Consider the following 17,988-nt stretch of genomic DNA (forward strand, 5'->3'; position numbering starts at 1 on the left):
CACACACACACACACGGCTAACATTTTATAGTTCAACAAATGTATTATAATGACTTTCTATTATAATACTCTAATGAGCAGATTACATCAGAAGATGGAGATGGAAAGAGAACAAAATAAGCGTCTTCAGGTACTCGAAGGCTTTCATGGTTCATCCATAGTTTTTTGTGGGTTTCTCAGGCTATGTGTCCATGTTCTAGAAGATTTTCTTCCTGACGTTTCGCCAGCATCTGTGGCTTTTTCCAGGCAAGCATTCTCTGAAGATGCCAACCACAGATGCTGGCAAAACGTCAGGAAGAAAATCTTCTAGAACATGGCCACATAGCCTGAAAAGCCCACAAAAAACTATCTTCAGGTACTCTTTTATCTATACAGTGAGATTGTTATTTTAATATCCACATGGAATGATCACTGAGGGAGTAGCATTTGGTCCTAGTGGAGCCAGTGGAGAAGGACTTTTCCTGTTACCTTCTTTCTTTGATGTAGATAGGTAGAGTAGACACTGATGAGGACAGTTCTGAGAATGGAGAGGATCCAATTGGCACTTTTTCTCCATTTAAGTGATTCAGGGTGTTTCACTGTTCTCAGTGCAGAAAAGGGATAATATTTTGACTAGAAGGCAGCCTTGCAGGTGTATCTTGCCAACAGGTTTTTCTTACTTGAGAAAACCATGGTAGTAAAATGTTTTGCATTTAAGATATGATTAATTTACTACTATAATTTACTTCCACAAAAGCTTGTCTCAGCTGGCAGTCTGCACAATATATCAAGAGATGTGAAGAATCACATTTCATATTTTAGTTTCTCTGGACTAGGGCACAGGAAAGAAACAGACTTACTATTGTCCACCTTTGGATTTCATTTTGCTGCACCATTAAGAAAACACAGGGACTTCATAAGAGAGCAGACACTGTTTTCATGCCAAGAGTATGTTAACAAGACTATACTCAAACTCTTATTTGTTGTTAAATAGTGTTTGCTTTCATACTTGTTTTTCCAGCTATAAATTGTTTGAATCACAAGTCAGAATTAGGGGTTTGCTAACACATTTCATAATTCATTTCATTTTGCTGCATTTCATTTATTGCTTTTCACCCACTTTTCCTCCCCAAAAGAGTTTCAAAACATTTGTGCTTCTCTGAATAGGAAATGAAAAAGCCAAACCTGATTGATAACCAAACTTAGTCACATTTGTGCCACCTTGCTCTTTAGCTTGTACTTCTACCATTATCCATGAGTAACCTTTACAGTCAAGTACATATTTTTACTTTGATCCAGGAATTTATCCCATACATGGCTGAAAAGTACAATTTCCAGTATGAGCTTGTCCAGTACAAATGGCCACGATGGCTTCACCAACAGACAGAGAAGCAGCGCATCATCTGGGGTTATAAAATCCTTTTTCTGGATGTTCTTTTCCCCCTTGCTGTTGACAAATTCCTGTTTGTTGATGCTGATCAGGTAAGTGATCTTGAAAAAGGATTTGATCTCTACTAATAAACGAGTGGTTTATACTACTTATAAAACAAGGCATAATACAGATTGTCTCTTTTCCTCACCATTGCAGCAATAGTGGGAATTGTGCAACCATTCACCTGTTTAATTGCAACTCCCAGCAGCTCTACCCAGCATTGCCAGTAATGAGGAATGCTGGGAATTGTGGTTCAGCACCATCTGCAGGGTTGTATTTGTTCTACCTACGTGGTACAGATTGGGCTAAATCCAGCAGTTTAGTCCCAAGTAGAGAAGACATATTGAATCAATGTGAAATTCTCCTTATGCAAGTCCCATTCAGTAAATCAAAATTAACTATGACTAACTGTTTAGTTTAGCTCTTTATGCTCTTTCGGGAAATAGGTAATCTTTTGCTCTCCGTGCAGAATAGGAGCAGGTTTTCAAATATACCCTGCTTGGTGGGAGGGAAAACAGAAGAAGTCTGACTTTGTACACCTTTTATATCAGCAGCTTGAAAGCTCATGTCTTTTCTAGCATTAGTTTGCTAGAATTGGCATGATCATCCAACAGACAGGGCTAAAGCCTGCCCTCTCTGCGTTAACCCAAACATAGCAAATGAAATGTTGTGGGAGGTGCTAGAGTCTCAGTTTTAAGAGAGAATTATTTGGAGCAAATGACAAGATGATTTTTTTTTATGGTTTTTGACCAGCTGGAATAAGGGAAGTGAAAGACAGAGTGCTATGTGAGTTCAGGAAAGGAAAAGTTAGGAAAAGATATAGTTTAAATCAGTGCACTTGGAAAGTCAACGAGCCTGACAACATTTTGTGGAATGTTTTGATTTCAAGGAAATCTTGAAATGTTTGCATTTTCATGTTGACACACTGCCTGAGCCTGTTTTGTCATGGGATTCACTGGGTTCTGGGTTCATGGGATTTACTGGGTCCTATAGAGACAGAAGGACATACATTACAGAATATTTGTAATCACCTCATTTAATAATAATAATAATAATAATAATAATAATAATAATAATAATATGGTTTATTTATATGCCATCCAATCACTGGGAATTCAGGGGGCTTACAACAGAGGGGATAATAGACAGTTCCCTGCCCTCAGGCTTACAATCTAAAAGACAGGACACAAAAGGAGAAGGGAATGGTGAGGGGGGGAGGGGATCAGGTCCAGTATTCTTCTCTCCCTCTGAGGCCTGGACCAAGGCAGATGGACTCTTCTTCTTCAGCCTAGCCCTGATGGAGCTGGGCCAGACTAATTCTCTCCCTCACAGGCCGAAGGATGACAGTTATGGAGGGAGGAACCTATTTACCTTGAGATAGCCTACCAGTGGGTTCTAGGTAAAGGTGAAGTCTGTTTATTATTTAATTATTTATTTAAATTATTTCTTTATTGCCTCCCAGCCTATAAGGGCTTCCAAGGTGATGAACAAATAATAACTGATTAAAACAGTACAAAGATAAACATTTTTGAAACATGCACTCTTTAAAAACTCCAAAAATAGTCTAAGAACAATCCTAGAATCCAGTTTTAAAACAGTTAAACAACAATTTCAAACACTGAACACCATGTGGAACAGCACTCTTTTGGCTGCCCCCTTGAACCTTAAAGGAGATGGGGCCAACCTAATAACCTTGGGTAGGTCCACACAAACACCTTGATCCAAGAAAACCTGGAATTGTGTTGTCACCATTTGCTCTAGGACTTTACTTAGAAAGGGGTGACTGACTGGCTGATAATTATTACCTGGGGAGGTGGGGTCCAATGAAGGGTTTTTTTCAATTGCTTCTTTTAGAGAAGTTGAAACATAGTCCTCTGTCAGTGAAACATTTACAACCTCTACCACCATTTAGCCAGTTGTCCTCTGGCAGCTTTAATTAGCCAGGCTAGACATGGGTTAACAAACAAGTGGTTATCCTTACCTCCCCAAGCAACTTACCCATATCATCATACTGAACAAACCAAAACTCATCCATCAAAACGAGACAGGTATGTGCCTCAGTTACTTTCTCAGACTCTACAATGTGAAATCCAAATCAGAACAAATCCATTCAATTATCTCTGCAAAGTACAATTTCATCACAGCCCTATTCAGAGGGCTGTTATTTCCGTCAGCCAAATAGGTGTTCAGAATACAAGGGGCACTGCAATTTCAGTTATAGTGGGCAGGAGGAGGTAGAACACACTAATGGAGAAGGAGGGAGAGACATCTCAATGGCTGTTCCTCCTTCTGGTTCACCATCCAGTCAATAGACTCATGGCTACTCTAGTAGAATTCAACCAGACCACAAAGTGTTGCTGCTTAACACTAAGTCAGTGACTGGAAGAGATATATGATCCAGGATTTGATCCTGGACAAACAAGCTGACCTTGCATGCATAATTGAAACCAGTTTAATTGAAGAGAGGGGTTGTCACCTTGGCCGAGTTATGCATACCAGGTTTCTGAGTGCAGCAGCAGATAAGATCTGATGGGTAGGGAAGCGGTGTCACAGTGATCTATCATGAGTCTATTCCCCTGTTGAGGTACCCTGTATGACATCTCCAAGGTTTGAGTGTATACACCTAGCAATAGTGCAGAGAGACAGGATGGGGATTCTGTTAGTGTGTCTCCCCCCCTGGCTGTTCAACTATCTTCCTGCCTGAGCAGCTGGAGGTAGTTTCAGAAATAGTGTTGATTTCTCCCAAACTTACTGTGTGCAGGGATTTTAAAATCTATGCTGAGGCATCTTCATCAGGTCCACCTCAGGATTTCATGGCAACCATGGACCTGTCTCAGTTACTATCTGGCCCTACACATATAACCAGTCACACTCTTGATCATAGAATCATAGAATAATAGAGTTGGAAGAGACCACAAGGGCCATCCAGTCCAGCCCCCTGCCATGCAGGAAATCCAAATCAAACCATCCCCAACAGATGGCCATCCAGCCTCTGTTTAAAGACCTCCAAGGAAGGAGATTCCACTACACTCTGAGGGAGTGTGTTCCACTGTTGGACAGCCCTTACTGTCAGGAAGTTCTTCCTAATGTTGAGGTGGAATCTCTTTTGCTGTAGCTTACATCCATTGTTCCGGGTCCTAGTCTCTGGAGCAGCAGAAAACAAGCTTGCTCCCTTCAAATATTTAAACAGGGCTATCATATCATCTCTTAACCTTCTCTTCTCCAGGCTAAACATTATTATTATTATTATTATTATTATTATTATTAACCTTTATTTATGAAGCGCTGTAAATTTACACAGCACTGTACATACAATCTTTTCAATTAGATGGTTCCCTGCCCTCAGGCTTACAATCTAAAAAAACATGACACAAAAGGAGAAGGGAGTGGTGGAGGGAAAGGGGATGAGGTCCAGCAGTTCCTCTCTACCTCCGAGGCCTGGACCAAGGCAGAGGGACTGGAGGGCGGGCTTGGCTTCATAATGGATGGTTAATCTTCTTTCAGGGAAAATACTCTCAAGTAGGGTAATACATATACAGTACCTAGCAATACAGGAAATGGTTAGATAAACAGGCACCAAAAGAACATCAAATAGTAAGCGACAATTATGCAATGCCTGGGAAGGCTTCTCTGAACAGGATGGTTTTCAACTCTGTTTTGAAGCTGGTTAAAGAAGTGATGGCTCTTGCTTGTTGGGGAAGAAAGTTCCAGGAGTGAGGGGCAGCAAGTGAAAAGGGGCGAATCCGGGATGGGGCAGAGTAAATCCTGGGTTGAGACAGCAGACCTTGACTACCAGAACGGAAGGTGAGGAGAAAGAAGGTCTGATAAGTAAGGAGGGGCCAGACCATGGAGGGCTTTAAATGTCGACAGCAGGAGCTTATAGTGAATATGGAAAAGGAGGGGGAGCCAGTGAAGGGATGCCAAGACAGGACAGAGATTAAAGGACAGAGGTGAGAAAGAGGAAGCCCAGCCAGGAGGATGTTACAGTAATCAAGTCGTGAGATCACTAGGGCATGGACCAGGATCTTGGCATCCCCAGCTCCCTAAGTCGGTCCTCATAGGGCATGGCTTCCAGACCCTTCACCATTTTAGTTCCTCTCCTTTGGACATGCTCCAGTTTCTTTACATCCTTTTTGAATTGTGGTGCCCAGAACTGGACACAATATTCCAGGTGGGGCCTGACCAGAGCAGAATAGAGTGGCACTATTACTTCCCTTGATCTAGACACTATACTTTTATTGATGCAGCCTAAAATTGCATTGGCCTTTTAAGCTGCTGCGTTACACTGTTGACTCATGTTCAAATAGTGGTCTACTTGGACTTCCAGATCCCTTTCACATGTAGTTTCATTCAGCCAGGTGTCGCCCATCCTATATCTGTGCATTTCATTTTTCCGCCCTAAGTGCAGTACCTTACATTTCTCTGTGTTGAATTTCATTTTGTTAGCTCTGGCCCAGCTTTCTAGTCTATTCAGGTCATCTTGAATTTTGATCCTGTCCTCAGGGGTATTAGCTATTCCTCCTAATTTGGTGTCATCTGCAAATTTGATAAGGAAATATTTTAAACTTGATAACTGATTATGAAATAGGTGTTCTGTACTGTGGGAACAGGCTTTTATTAGTACAAGTAGTGTATTGTAAGATAAAGTTGAGTCAGAAAATATGCAAGGCTTTTTCACCATCTTCTGAAGGCAGATTCAGGTTGAAGAGCTCAGGGCATTCTGCTTGGTTACTCCTTTCTTCTCCCCTGATGGGGAGAAAGGAGAAAAAGGCACTGAAATTTCTGGGCGGGTTGATATTTATCTCCCATTAATATCCCACCTTTCGGTCTTGATGGCCATTTAGTTGGTAATCATAACTTTAGGAAATCTCAGCCCCAACTTATCAAAATACCCCAAACAGAAACTGAAGGTGAACTATTTTTCTTCAGATTGTACGCACTGACCTGAAAGAGCTAAGAGATTTCAACTTGGATGGGGCTCCTTATGGCTACACACCATTCTGTGAAAGTCGCAGAGAGATGGATGGCTACAGATTCTGGAAGTCTGGATACTGGGCAAGTCACTTGGCTGGAAGAAAATATCATATCAGGTGACAAGATGAAAGTTAATTTTCACTTGTTTTGGGAAAGGCTGTTCAGTACTGCTGAAATGTGCACTTTGTTTTTGTGTGAACTGTAGGATTCACAATTTTTAAGGAGTTGCAATTATTCAAGTATAGAATGACTATTTTGGTTAGGATAGTTTTGTATTTCACCTGTTGACATAGAATTAAAGCATGGAAACAGAAACTGAATTCCCTGGCTTTTACAGTTGGCCATCCATGTTCACTGATTCTGCATCCATGGATTCCACCATCCATAGCTTGAAAATATTGTCATTTTATTTACAGAACACTGTTTTACTACCCCACTGTATGTAATGGGACTTAAGCATCAGTTGATTTTGGTATCCATGGGTGTCCTAGAAACAAACCCTGGCATATGCCAAGGGCCCACTGTAGTGTCTTTTGTCCTCAGTCCCCTTATGGTCAAGTAGCAGTGTGATCCACACTTGCACCCAACCCCCTCCCTCAAGACCACCTTTAAAAAACAACTTAAGCAAATATCTCAAAAAAGGATACAGGCATGTCATGAATTCAACACCATGACAGTTGGCCCTCTATATCCACAAATTCTTTATCCATGGATTCAAGCATCTACGTCTTGGAAATATTTTTAAAATGTATAAATTCTAAAAGACAAACCGTGATTTTGTCATTTTATTTAGGGGACACCATTTTAGTATCCATTGTATTTAATAGGACTTGAGCATCCATGGATTTTGGTATCCACGGGAAGTCCTGGAATCAAACTCCACCAAGGACCCACTGTACTTTTCTTTTCCTGTATAGTTTTTAATATTATTCTCTGAAGGCAGTTAACACTAAATATTATATATTGTATATTGTTATCTTGGGCTTTTGGTTGGCTTCATAAGGGTATCTGTGATGTGTAGCTCAAATTCTTTTGTGTTTTGCTCGTATGAACAACATGGGTGGTCATCTCTGAATATACATTCAGGTCTAGTGACCCATGGGTCCTAAATACCCAAACCTGTCTGATTTTGGAAGCTAAGTAGGGACAGACCTAGTTACATTGGAGACCACCAGTGAATATCAAGTTCTGTAGGCTATATTTCAGAGGAAGGAACTGGCAAAACTACCTCCTTGCCTAAGAAAACTCTATGACATTCATGAGGTCACCATAAGTTGACAGGTGTCTTGATGGCGTGCGCACACACGCGCGCACACACAGAGTAATTCAACTACTTTCTTTGTTCTTAGTGCTCTCTATGTTGTGGATCTGAAAAAATTCAGGAAGATAGCTGCTGGAGATCGGCTCAGGGGACAATATCAAGGACTTAGCCAGGATCCCAACAGTCTCTCTAATCTTGATCAGGTATTTACTTATCATCTCATTTTTTAAAACAGAAGAATGCCCCAAAGTGGCCCAAAACCCCGAGATCCCTTCCCTTGGGTTTTGGAAGTAATAAATGCTTATTGCTTGTTTTTAAAGTAACAATGTTACCTTATTTCACAAAAGGAATATCTTTATGTTCCAGAAAGTAACGTTTTACTGGTATGTTGTTAACAGTGCACCCGCATCATACGCAGGCATGCCTTACGCGGCCTTCAGCAAATGCTGAAAGCTGCACTGGGAACGGATCCCCCGCATAAGGAAAGGGCAGACTGTACCTGTAACACATCCAATCTCTGGTCTGTCCAATGTCCTCTGATATCCCATGATACTATAACCATAATCCACCACATTTTGCTTTTGTTCCATGAACTGAAAATGATACAGGATGATTATACAGGATAGATTGTATCCCAAAATATAATTTGCTAGGTTTTATCCTGTAATATAATTTCTTGCCAGTACTTCTTTTAAAGTCCTGGTCAACACAAACATCTTGTGCTTAGACACATTTTAGGTTATATCTTATTATAACTGTTCAAAAGCCCTTAAGTATATTTGATGACCTATCATGGATTAATAAAACCACAGACACATTATTATTATTATTATTATTATTATTATTATATTTTCTTACATCCCTTCTTTCTGTCAATACAGGGACTCAAGGTGGTGAACAACAAGTATGAAACAATACAATTTAAAAACAGTACAGCAATATTAAAATATATAAATATAAAAATTAAAAAAAAAATTTAAGAATTAAAACAGTTATAAATTAAAATATAACATGTTAAAATACAAATCATTAAAAACCCCGTCCTTCTAAGCTTAAAAGGCTTGACTTCACAGGAATGTCTTTACCTGGTGTCAGAAGGATAGTAAAGATGGTGCAATCCTGGCCTCTCTAGGGAGGGCGTTCCAACGCTTGGGAGCAGCCACAGAGAAAGCCGTCTCTCTCGTTCCCACCAAACACACATGAGAGGGTGGCAGGACAGAGAGAAAGGCCTCTTGGGATGATCTTAATATTCTGAGGGGCTCATACAGGGAGATACGGTCCTTCAAATAGCCTGAACCCAAGCCGTATAGGGCTTTATAGGTCCACATAATATTGAGTTAAATAAGGGCCACTTTATTGACCTACTTACACAGTGACAAACCTGGTAGGAGCAAGGAGGAGCTACCTGATACAGTTCAGCTGAAGCCAGGTGTCATCTCTTGACTACCTCCTCAGCCTTCTCTTGGGCTAAATAGCTGATCCCTGGGGCAGTCCAATCACTATGTTGATCCTAGGCTGACCATCTACTGGAAGGTAAACCCAGGTCACCCCCACCCAAGTCCCAGAACTTTGCAAGTGAAAGCAAACCCCAGGTATGCCTCAAAGGTATACTCCTTTCTTATCTTGGTACCAGGACCTGAAGAAGAGTTCCAGAGCCCTACATCACACCAAAATGTGCCAAGGTGTGAACCAAAATTCTTATATTCTCCCCTCATCCACTGGTTGCTATGAACAAGTGACGGGGTCCCCAGATGTAGCCAAACAAAGTTGAATAAGATCCGCAAGCCCAACAAGATCCAAGGTCTGGTCTCTATGAAGCAACACACAGAAAAAGGCACATGGAGTGGCAGGCATCAAATGTGATCCCTCTCCGGCAGCGCCATGCAGGTCTGGGACCCTGTTACCTGTGTTGAAAGAATGATGACTTTGTTTTCTTTTCAACAGGATTTACCCAACAACATGATCCATCAGGTGCCCATTAAATCACTCCCCCAAGAGTGGCTTTGGTGTGAAACATGGTGTGATGAAGCTTCAAAGAAGAGAGCAAAAACCATTGATCTAGTAAGGCTCTCCATATATATAGACTGGAAAGGGGCTCCTTCCACTATTTCTTAATAAGCATATGCATTTATTTAAAGACCAAGATAGTAGGGGTAGTGTTCCTCTATATATGAATGCTTTTCCATATTGATTTTATCTTTTCCAACAATGCTACATTACTCTGAAAGATGTCCAGTTTCTATATTTTCAAGGGACACTGTAGTCTCCAAGCAATGGTCTCAAGGCCAGAAAGATATGTTGTCACACAGAGTTGTTGTTATAGGCTTTCAAGTTTACTTCAACTAATGGCAACCCTAGCATACACTTTCCTTGGCAAGATTTATTGAGAGGAAGTTTGTCATAGCCTTCTTCTAACAGTCAGAGTACGACTTGTCCAAGTCATGCAGGGTTTTCATGGCTAAGGAGGGATTCAAACCCTGGTCTTCCAGAGTCCTAACACACCACTACATCATTCTAGCTCAGCCTCTTAATAATGCTGTTGCTTTCTTGTGCTAAGTCTTCCATAGTTATGAATCATATATGCCCAGAAGTAGTAATGTATAAAAAAAAATTGTCATTTAACAATTGTAAGCAATTTTCTTTTCCTTATAAGTAAATCTTGGGGCAAACGATTATATCTTGAGTTTAAAACTGGCATTGCTAAGAAATGTGGGTTATTATTGAACCTTTCGATATGATCAGTATTCAGTGACCTCAGACCTATTTCCTTAATTTATGGGAAGTTGCAGGTAAATTGCATGAATTTTGTCAATTGGGAAAAAAAAACAGTAGCCCTTAGAACTGTAATAGTGAAATTTAAGTAGAACTCAGTATAGCTTTTCATGACCAGTCATGTTTGGGGCTTGGGTTATGAAGACACTATTGTTCAGTCAGCTTTTTTCCTATATGTATGAAAGACTGTAAATTCCTTAGCACTGACCTCTGTCTTATCTCTCAGTGCAATAACCCAATGACCAAAGAACCAAAGCTGCAGGCAGCAATGAGGATTGTTCCTGAGTGGAAAGATTATGATCAAGAAATTAAGCAGTTGTACAGCCGTTTTCAGCAAGAGAAAGAATTGGGAACACATGTAATAACTAATGAAACAAAACAACAGAGTCAAGAAGGTAATTATTTCTCTTCAAATTGTTCTAAAAAAAAAGCTGTTACTCTGGAGTCATATGTGCATATTTGGAAAGTGCAGAATGACACTAGAGCTGTTGTATTTACATTTCCTAACAAACAAAGACTCATATAATACCATTTTAAGGCAAAATGGAGAAAATGTTGTGAGCCATGTAAACATGAGTTCAGCAGAAATGAAACATTGGGTTGTTTTTTTTTGTTTGTTTTTTAGTTTTATTGCTTGGCGAAGCTCAACAGTTTATCCCGTAAATTTACATGTATGAGCTTGAAGTGAACGAGTGCATGAGTGCTATCTAACCACTGCAAATATTTGTATTTGGGATGGAAAGTATCTTGTTAGCTATGCTTAACAGCTATCTATTGTAATAACTTAATATGCATATTTTACTATAATGAAAATGAGAATTCTCATTTATAGGTAGGAAATGATGGTGGAAGCAATATTAGCTTGTACCTCAGTATTTTGACCTTTTGGCATAAGAGTGATTTTTTAATTTTTTTAAAAAAATTATTTTGTAAAATCTGTGTGCTAAGGCTAATATAAGCTGATAATGATTGCTTTTTTTCAAGAAACATATGTCTAAAGCTGATATAAGCTTTTGGTAGAGGCACGTGCCTAAATCTAATATGTTATTTAAAAACCAGTTATCATTTGTATTTTCACATAACTCATATTTTTCTTTCTTCCTTTTCAACAGAAAATGCACATATGGAATTATGATCTATGGTGTTAACCAAGTGAGACTATTTCATAGACAATTTTTCTATCAAATGCTAGTTTTTTCTAGTATGTTTGCGAAACTGTTGAGACACTGAAGGGACGTTGATAATGTGTTCAGATTGCATTTGATTTTGGCAGATGGAATAGGACCTGGATGATTGGGATTAGTGTAACTGGTTTTCTTTGCATCTACAAGAGATGGAAGACTCCACAGAGGAATACAGAAATTTAGTCATGACTGAAATATGTTGAAGAACAGCAGTTTCTTCATCCAGCTTTTGGCTGAGTATACCACTGGATGTCAAAATTTTTGTGGTCACCTGTTTTTTTTCTCAGGAGCCCAGAGAAAAGCTTCTACTTAGAGGGTGGAACAATGAGAATACACAGGCACTTTTCTCATTCATTGTTCTGAGGTAGAGCTAACTCTTTCAGGTTTGAACAGTGATTCTTATGCCTTGAACTGATTGACATTGTCATGAGTATCAAATGGATTCTGTCCTCCTCCCCATTTATATCCTTGATCCTGGTAGAAGAGTCACAGTTCTTGTATTTAAAATGAGATGCATTGTGAATATTACATTTAATAACTCTTGTAAAACAAAATAACAAAGCAGTCTATCCAACTTCAGAAATATACATTTGCAAGTAAGTGTATATTTTAATGATGCAACAATGTGTGGCATCTAACACTGTTTTTTCCATTGTAGTAATGTTCAGCAGGTTTGCCATATTAGTCTGTTATAGCAAAATAACAAAGAGTCTTGTAATGTAAAGGTGCCACATGACTTTTTGTCATTTTTTCACTGCAGACTTAAGAGGATAGTTTCTCTCAACTATTGAAAACTGCAAAGATGATAGGGCATTTTTCTGAATCTGTAGCTTTCATGAATGTATTTTTGTTTATGCAAATCTGTGGATTTTTTTCTGATTATGTTGAGTTTCCCAAGTTTGATTTTTCTCAAACAAAAGAATGATGTCAGGTCAATAAAGCTTTAGAGTTCCTACACCTTTTCTTCTGATTCTCTTCTCTTGAGCCCCATGCTCTTCTAGACACTTTTATTTTTATTTTCTTAATACTGTCTTTCCTTAGAATGCTAGGCTTCTCTTGTTTTGACAAAAAAATAAATTCAAAGATTTCTCCAGAAAATATCTTCTTTCAGGTAAAAGACCTTTGAAGGATGAGTGATCTTATAATTTCCTCATATTTCCATTTTCCCACAAAAATCTTCATATGAAGCCAACTGCTCCAGTGTGTTGAACAACTGCTTGCAAATGTGTGACCTCGTCAAGTCACCATAAAAACTTTACACATTAAAATTTTGATGAATATGTCCCTTGCCATAATAGTTCGGATCACTGAGTGGATGCCATAGGTTCTGTGTAAGAGAGGAAAGGCTGTGTTCATGCTTAATGTTATATATTCAAGAATACACCCACAGTTCTTTTCTGTAAATATGAGATAATAACTGACTTCCAATTCTGTGTCCATAATACTATAAGTTCATATAATTGCAACTATTAACAATAGCACTTTAAAAGCAGCTTCCTAGTTATTTATTGAAGAACCTAATATTGTGAAACTTTGTAGATTACAATGTACTCCTGTTTTAAAATATTTTTTAAAAGTTGCACAATTTTTTCCTGCTACTTACAAAGAAAGACTACAAGAATACAGGAGTCTGAAGTGATGAAATCTGCAAAGAAAGATATTAATAAATGTTCATGGTGTTCAAACATGTGGAAGAGGCAGGCAGGTTCAAAAGTGTTACTTCAACTCAATTTTTGTTTAACATATTCTTTCTGTGAGTTGTTAGAATAGTCTTTGTTGCTGGAAGAGTATATTATTCCTTCAGTTTTTGTCCCATTATTTCCACTTCAAATTTGCTGTCTTCCCTACTATCCCAGCAACATCATCTGGGGGAGTATGAAAAGGAAAAGGGACTGTTAAAGAACACTTTAAACAGCCTAGAAAGCATCTTCCTCTTTTACCTGTCTCTGGCTCTCCCTTTCCCTGGCTTGTGCATATAGGAAACATACCACTAGAAGCTTTGAGGAGTCTTCTCCTTTGATTTTCCTCCCTCCTTATTAGGAATGGAGTTTCATTTTTTGCTATTTTATTATATACATTTCAGTCTTGATTTTCCTCAATGAGCTCAAAACATTGTACCTGATTCTTGCTTTCTTTACATTATCCTACCAGAAATTTTGTTGGGGAGGTCAGGTAATGAAAATGGCTGGCCTAAGGTCAGTCACTACATACCACGCCTCTGCTGAACTGGAACTTAACTGGATATCTAGATTCAAGTCTCCATTCTAATCACTGTACAGTGATGGAGATGGTACTGTCTCCCCACATACTAGAAACATACTCTCCCCATGAACAAAACCTTGAGGTGAAATCCAGGAGTAAATTTTTGTGTAAGAGGACTAAGTTGAGTTTGCATTCAGACATAATCTTCCTACTGATTTCGGTCTCTATTTTTTCCTCCTCATACATGGATGCTTCTGTCGCTATTTATCCCTCCTCCCTGTTTCATACTTGGATGCAGTTGGTGGACCTTGGAGATTTAATAAAAATACAGTTTTAAAATACAAGCCTGAAGTTTGCCCACACTTGGCCTGTGTAATACAGAATGCACTGTGTTACTCTGCAGCACTTTGCTTTCATGAGGCATCTGTTCAGTACAGGGCTCTTCTCAGTTTTGTGAAAGTGGATGAAATTGCACACCATATGCTCTGCAGGACAGATATTACTTTTCTTGACTACAGAGTGCCTTTCTAATCAATATCTGACCATATGTATCACAAAGCATGCTGTATTGACTCAGGATTATTACATCTGTCAGCATTCAGTTAAGAAAATTGAGCCTGTATACAATTGATTATCTGTACAGCACAATTGATTGAAATATCAGGAGGCTGATGGTAAAAAAGGGAAAATATATTTAGCACCTTAACTGATGCATACAATGCAATGTGAAGATGTGTGAGTATCCTAATATGGGTGATAGGCTGAGACTAGTTGTGAATAATGCTTTGGAGACGAAATTTATAATGTTCTAGTTATTTATGGGTAACATATGGGTAGCATAATTTTGAATTTAAAAAATTGTTCAGCAGTCTTGACATATGTAGTACCAGATGAAGCATAACGTATAACATTGCTGTATAGTTTCTTTTTAATGGTACTTGGAAAGCTATTTAATAAACAGGCTATAGCTAGTGAGACAGCTTTATATGACTGTTAAACTTCATAAAGAGGATCCTTTTAAGTTCACCAAAAGATATATTCCAGTGTGTTCCATATTTACCAGCTTTATCATGAAAGAAATGGAAATGGGAAATATGTGCATTGAAGTATTTTTCCAAACTGGTGAGATCAGGTTTCTTTCTAGAATTTCCCCCACTCTTGTCCTTACTTTTGTTCAAGCTACAATGTCCTAGTTTGGGTGGTATAGAACTTAACATGACCTGTCCTTAGGTTTGCGTTTTTGGTCTTGAAGCTATATAAATAATGAACTGCTTGCCAGTGACAACTTTTCAGAGTTCTGTTTGAGTTATGGAAGCATAGAGGAAATATTGGTTGTGGGTACAATTGCATCTCATTTTGTCTCTACTACTTCAGCACCTAGGCCTGAGAGAAATGAATGGTAAAGTAGATGGCAAGTCATCTTGCTCAGATTCATAACCACCTTTTTCCTGTAACCATGCTGAAGATAATCAAGGATGCAGTTTTTGATGTTCTGTGCATTTTTGTGAGAATTGTTTGCCTAGTGTAAACATTAAGATACCATTCTCTTTTAAGTGGCAAAACCCACTAAAAGCATTTAACTGAGCAACTTTACAATAACTACTGGCTGAAACAAGGACTCGAGGGTTCTGGTAATAAAGATTCCAGTTAAGTCTGGTATTTGGGATGGTGGTGAGATAAATAGCATATCCCACGTAGGAGAACCAAAGCAACGGAGGGCAAAGTAAGAAGACTTTATGGTAGCAATTTAATTCTGTTTTAATATACTATTTTTGTATGTTTTTAACTGTATGGTGTTTTTTAATGTTGTAAGCTGCCCTGAGTCCCAGCCTTGGGAGAAGGATGGGATATAAATAAATATTACAACAACAACTTGGGATAGTTGCACCATTCAAGAAGTCTTTGTTTAGGAACCACCATTGAGGTTATATGGATGTAAGGCTGATCCCAGTTTTGTTCATGCAGTGCAGTCTGTTGTAAACTAAAAAGTGATGGCAGGGTATCCTATATCTGCTTCTCATAAAAGTAAGGTTCTCCTAATTTTTTTTTTTAATTTTCACTCCATAGATTTGACTTATTTATAAACTTACTTCATAATCCTGAAAATTGATGCCAGTGACAAATAATTAAGAAATCCAGCTGGATAAAAATGAAGGCTGTCTTAGCAAAATTATTATTTCCATAATAACATCAAGGTAGAGCAGCAGTGCTCCAGTGTGGTATCCTCCAGATGTTTTGAACTTCTCTTTCTGTTATCCCCAGCCAGCCAGCCAGTGGTCAGGAATGCTGGAAGTGGTGGTCCCAAACATCCCAAGAGATGCCAGGATGAAGGAGGGCTGATAAAATACAGAGAATACCTTTTTCTGTTACACAATCTCAGTCCAAGTTGGTCAGTGTGCTTAACACTTAATATTATGTCCCTCTTCCAAATTTTGTTTGGAAAATTGGTTATACCGTTATCATTTCTACTTTTTGATGGTTTCTTCAACACACATTTAAAAGGATAGTCCTAAAATAAATTAATAACTGTCCCCTTTTCTTTCACATACTTGCCATCATCATACCTGTCCCATATATTTAAGAGGCAAAATAGATAAAAGTTAGATACCTTTTGGACCTAAAATCTTTATTCGTACAATTATTACCTGGCTGTGATCCCGTTCAATAATATCATGCTGAATCAAAGTCCTGTTACCTTCTGATGTATAAAATGTTCCTTTTCTACAGAATGAGATTACAGTTTATTCTCCCAAGTCTGCTGAACACAATAAAGCCTTTTAATCATTTCTCTTAAAAATATGAGTCTCATTTCTTTTTCTCAAATAAATAAATTAGGGGTCTGTGGTCTAAATTTTCTTGAAGCCTGCTACTTCTAGACAAAGGTTGTGGTGTGTCATAGTGATAAAGTAATACATCTGTTTTATTACACTTATTAGTTGCCTTGTAACAAAATTCATGGGTTGACAAAAACTGTAAAATTGAAAACCACAAAATCCATAAAAACAGAGATCAAAGAACAACACACTATAAAAACATCCACAAATACTATAGTCATAAAATCAAAACAAGGGGAACAAGGAAAACCTGCTCACAGGGTGAAAAATAACATGCTAGCATAATGACTGGGACAATTAATATATAAATTGAGATTTCTGGTAACCACAGATTTCTTATAATAACGACAGTACTTCCCTCCTGTTTATGTCAACACAGCTGGATCAGCTTTATTTGCTTTTCGTCCCCCTTGCTGTCTCATGAACTTTGGACATGAATCCAATCGCTAGTTCTAAAGAGAGTAAACCCACTGATTCAATAAACTATATGTCAACATTTAAGTAAATCCCATTGATTCAATGGGTCTAATCAAACAGATTGACAATTGGATTTAGGCCATTATTTTGATACATGGTGCTCTGTTGGGTTTTCACAAATGAGAACTGCAGGTGCTAACCTCCATTTTCCAAGCATATTCTGATTGTCACATTGTGAAAAAACAACTTAGCCAAACATCCTTGGTGGACAGAAAATATATGTGTACCATGGCAATTTCAAGAACTGTTTTAGGCTATTTCCTACTAATATTTCAAAGGTTACATTTTTATCTCAATTTTTAAAATTCAATTTTATTAAAATTTAAAATAAAAACTGCAAAACAAAACCTCAATGTGCTCCCTCACAGAATTTATTAAGTTATAACAAACCACACCTAGATGCAAATAATACCCAACTAAACCTAATACAAGCATATGTAACCAAGACCAAAAGTTCATTTTTGCAGGTGGGGGGGTGGGGAGGGGAGATAGAAACTGACTAAATAAGAACAACAATAATCTTTTATTGCTCCATATCTAGGCAGAAATGGAATGTCACCGTTTCAGCTAATGCTATCCACCAGTTTATCAAGGCTTCTTTGGAAAGGCCCAATTCAATTAGGGCTTAGGAGTCTCTCCCTCAGGGAACCTGGACCTTACAACAACCTTTGTAAAGGGAAAGACCTAAAAGCAGCAGGTGCTATTGCATTATTTATCAGTGATTAAAAAAACATTCTGAAAGTCATCTAGTCATGGGGAAACACACTAATTATTATGGATGGCAATGACAGCAGCTGTCAGAATGATGTGCACCAATGATTTTCTTATTTTAAATGCTGCGATTATATATTCCAGTGTTGAAAAGGTGGAGAA

At 38.3% G+C, this 17,988-nt stretch overlaps 1 protein-coding gene across 3 annotated transcripts in view; it reads left to right on the forward strand.

Annotated features, from left to right (window-relative positions):
- The window catches only part of UGGT1 (UDP-glucose glycoprotein glucosyltransferase 1), a 74,392-nt gene extending 57,819 nt beyond the window's left edge, over nt 1-16,573 (forward strand). For 2 of the 3 annotated variants that reach the window (XM_089509555.1, XM_089509557.1), the window contains 6 exons: nt 1,279-1,461; nt 6,341-6,501; nt 7,735-7,849; nt 9,591-9,707; nt 10,645-10,813; nt 11,531-16,573. In XM_089509555.1, coding sequence (XP_089365681.1) covers nt 1,279-1,461; nt 6,341-6,501; nt 7,735-7,849; nt 9,591-9,707; nt 10,645-10,813; nt 11,531-11,553 — 768 coding nt within the window. In that variant the 3' untranslated portion in view covers nt 11,554-16,573. The remainder of the gene's footprint in view (nt 1-1,278; nt 1,462-6,340; nt 6,502-7,734; nt 7,850-9,590; nt 9,708-10,644; nt 10,814-11,530) is intronic. The other variant, XM_089509556.1, reaches the window with a different exon arrangement.
- Nucleotides 16,574-17,988: the final 1,415 nt, after the last annotated feature.

Source organism: Sceloporus occidentalis, unplaced genomic scaffold, assembly GCF_023333645.1.
Source record: "Sceloporus occidentalis isolate IW3139 unplaced genomic scaffold, rSceOcc1.0.p SCAF_2, whole genome shotgun sequence".
In the NCBI taxonomy this organism is placed as follows: domain Eukaryota; kingdom Metazoa; phylum Chordata; class Lepidosauria; order Squamata; family Phrynosomatidae; genus Sceloporus; species Sceloporus occidentalis.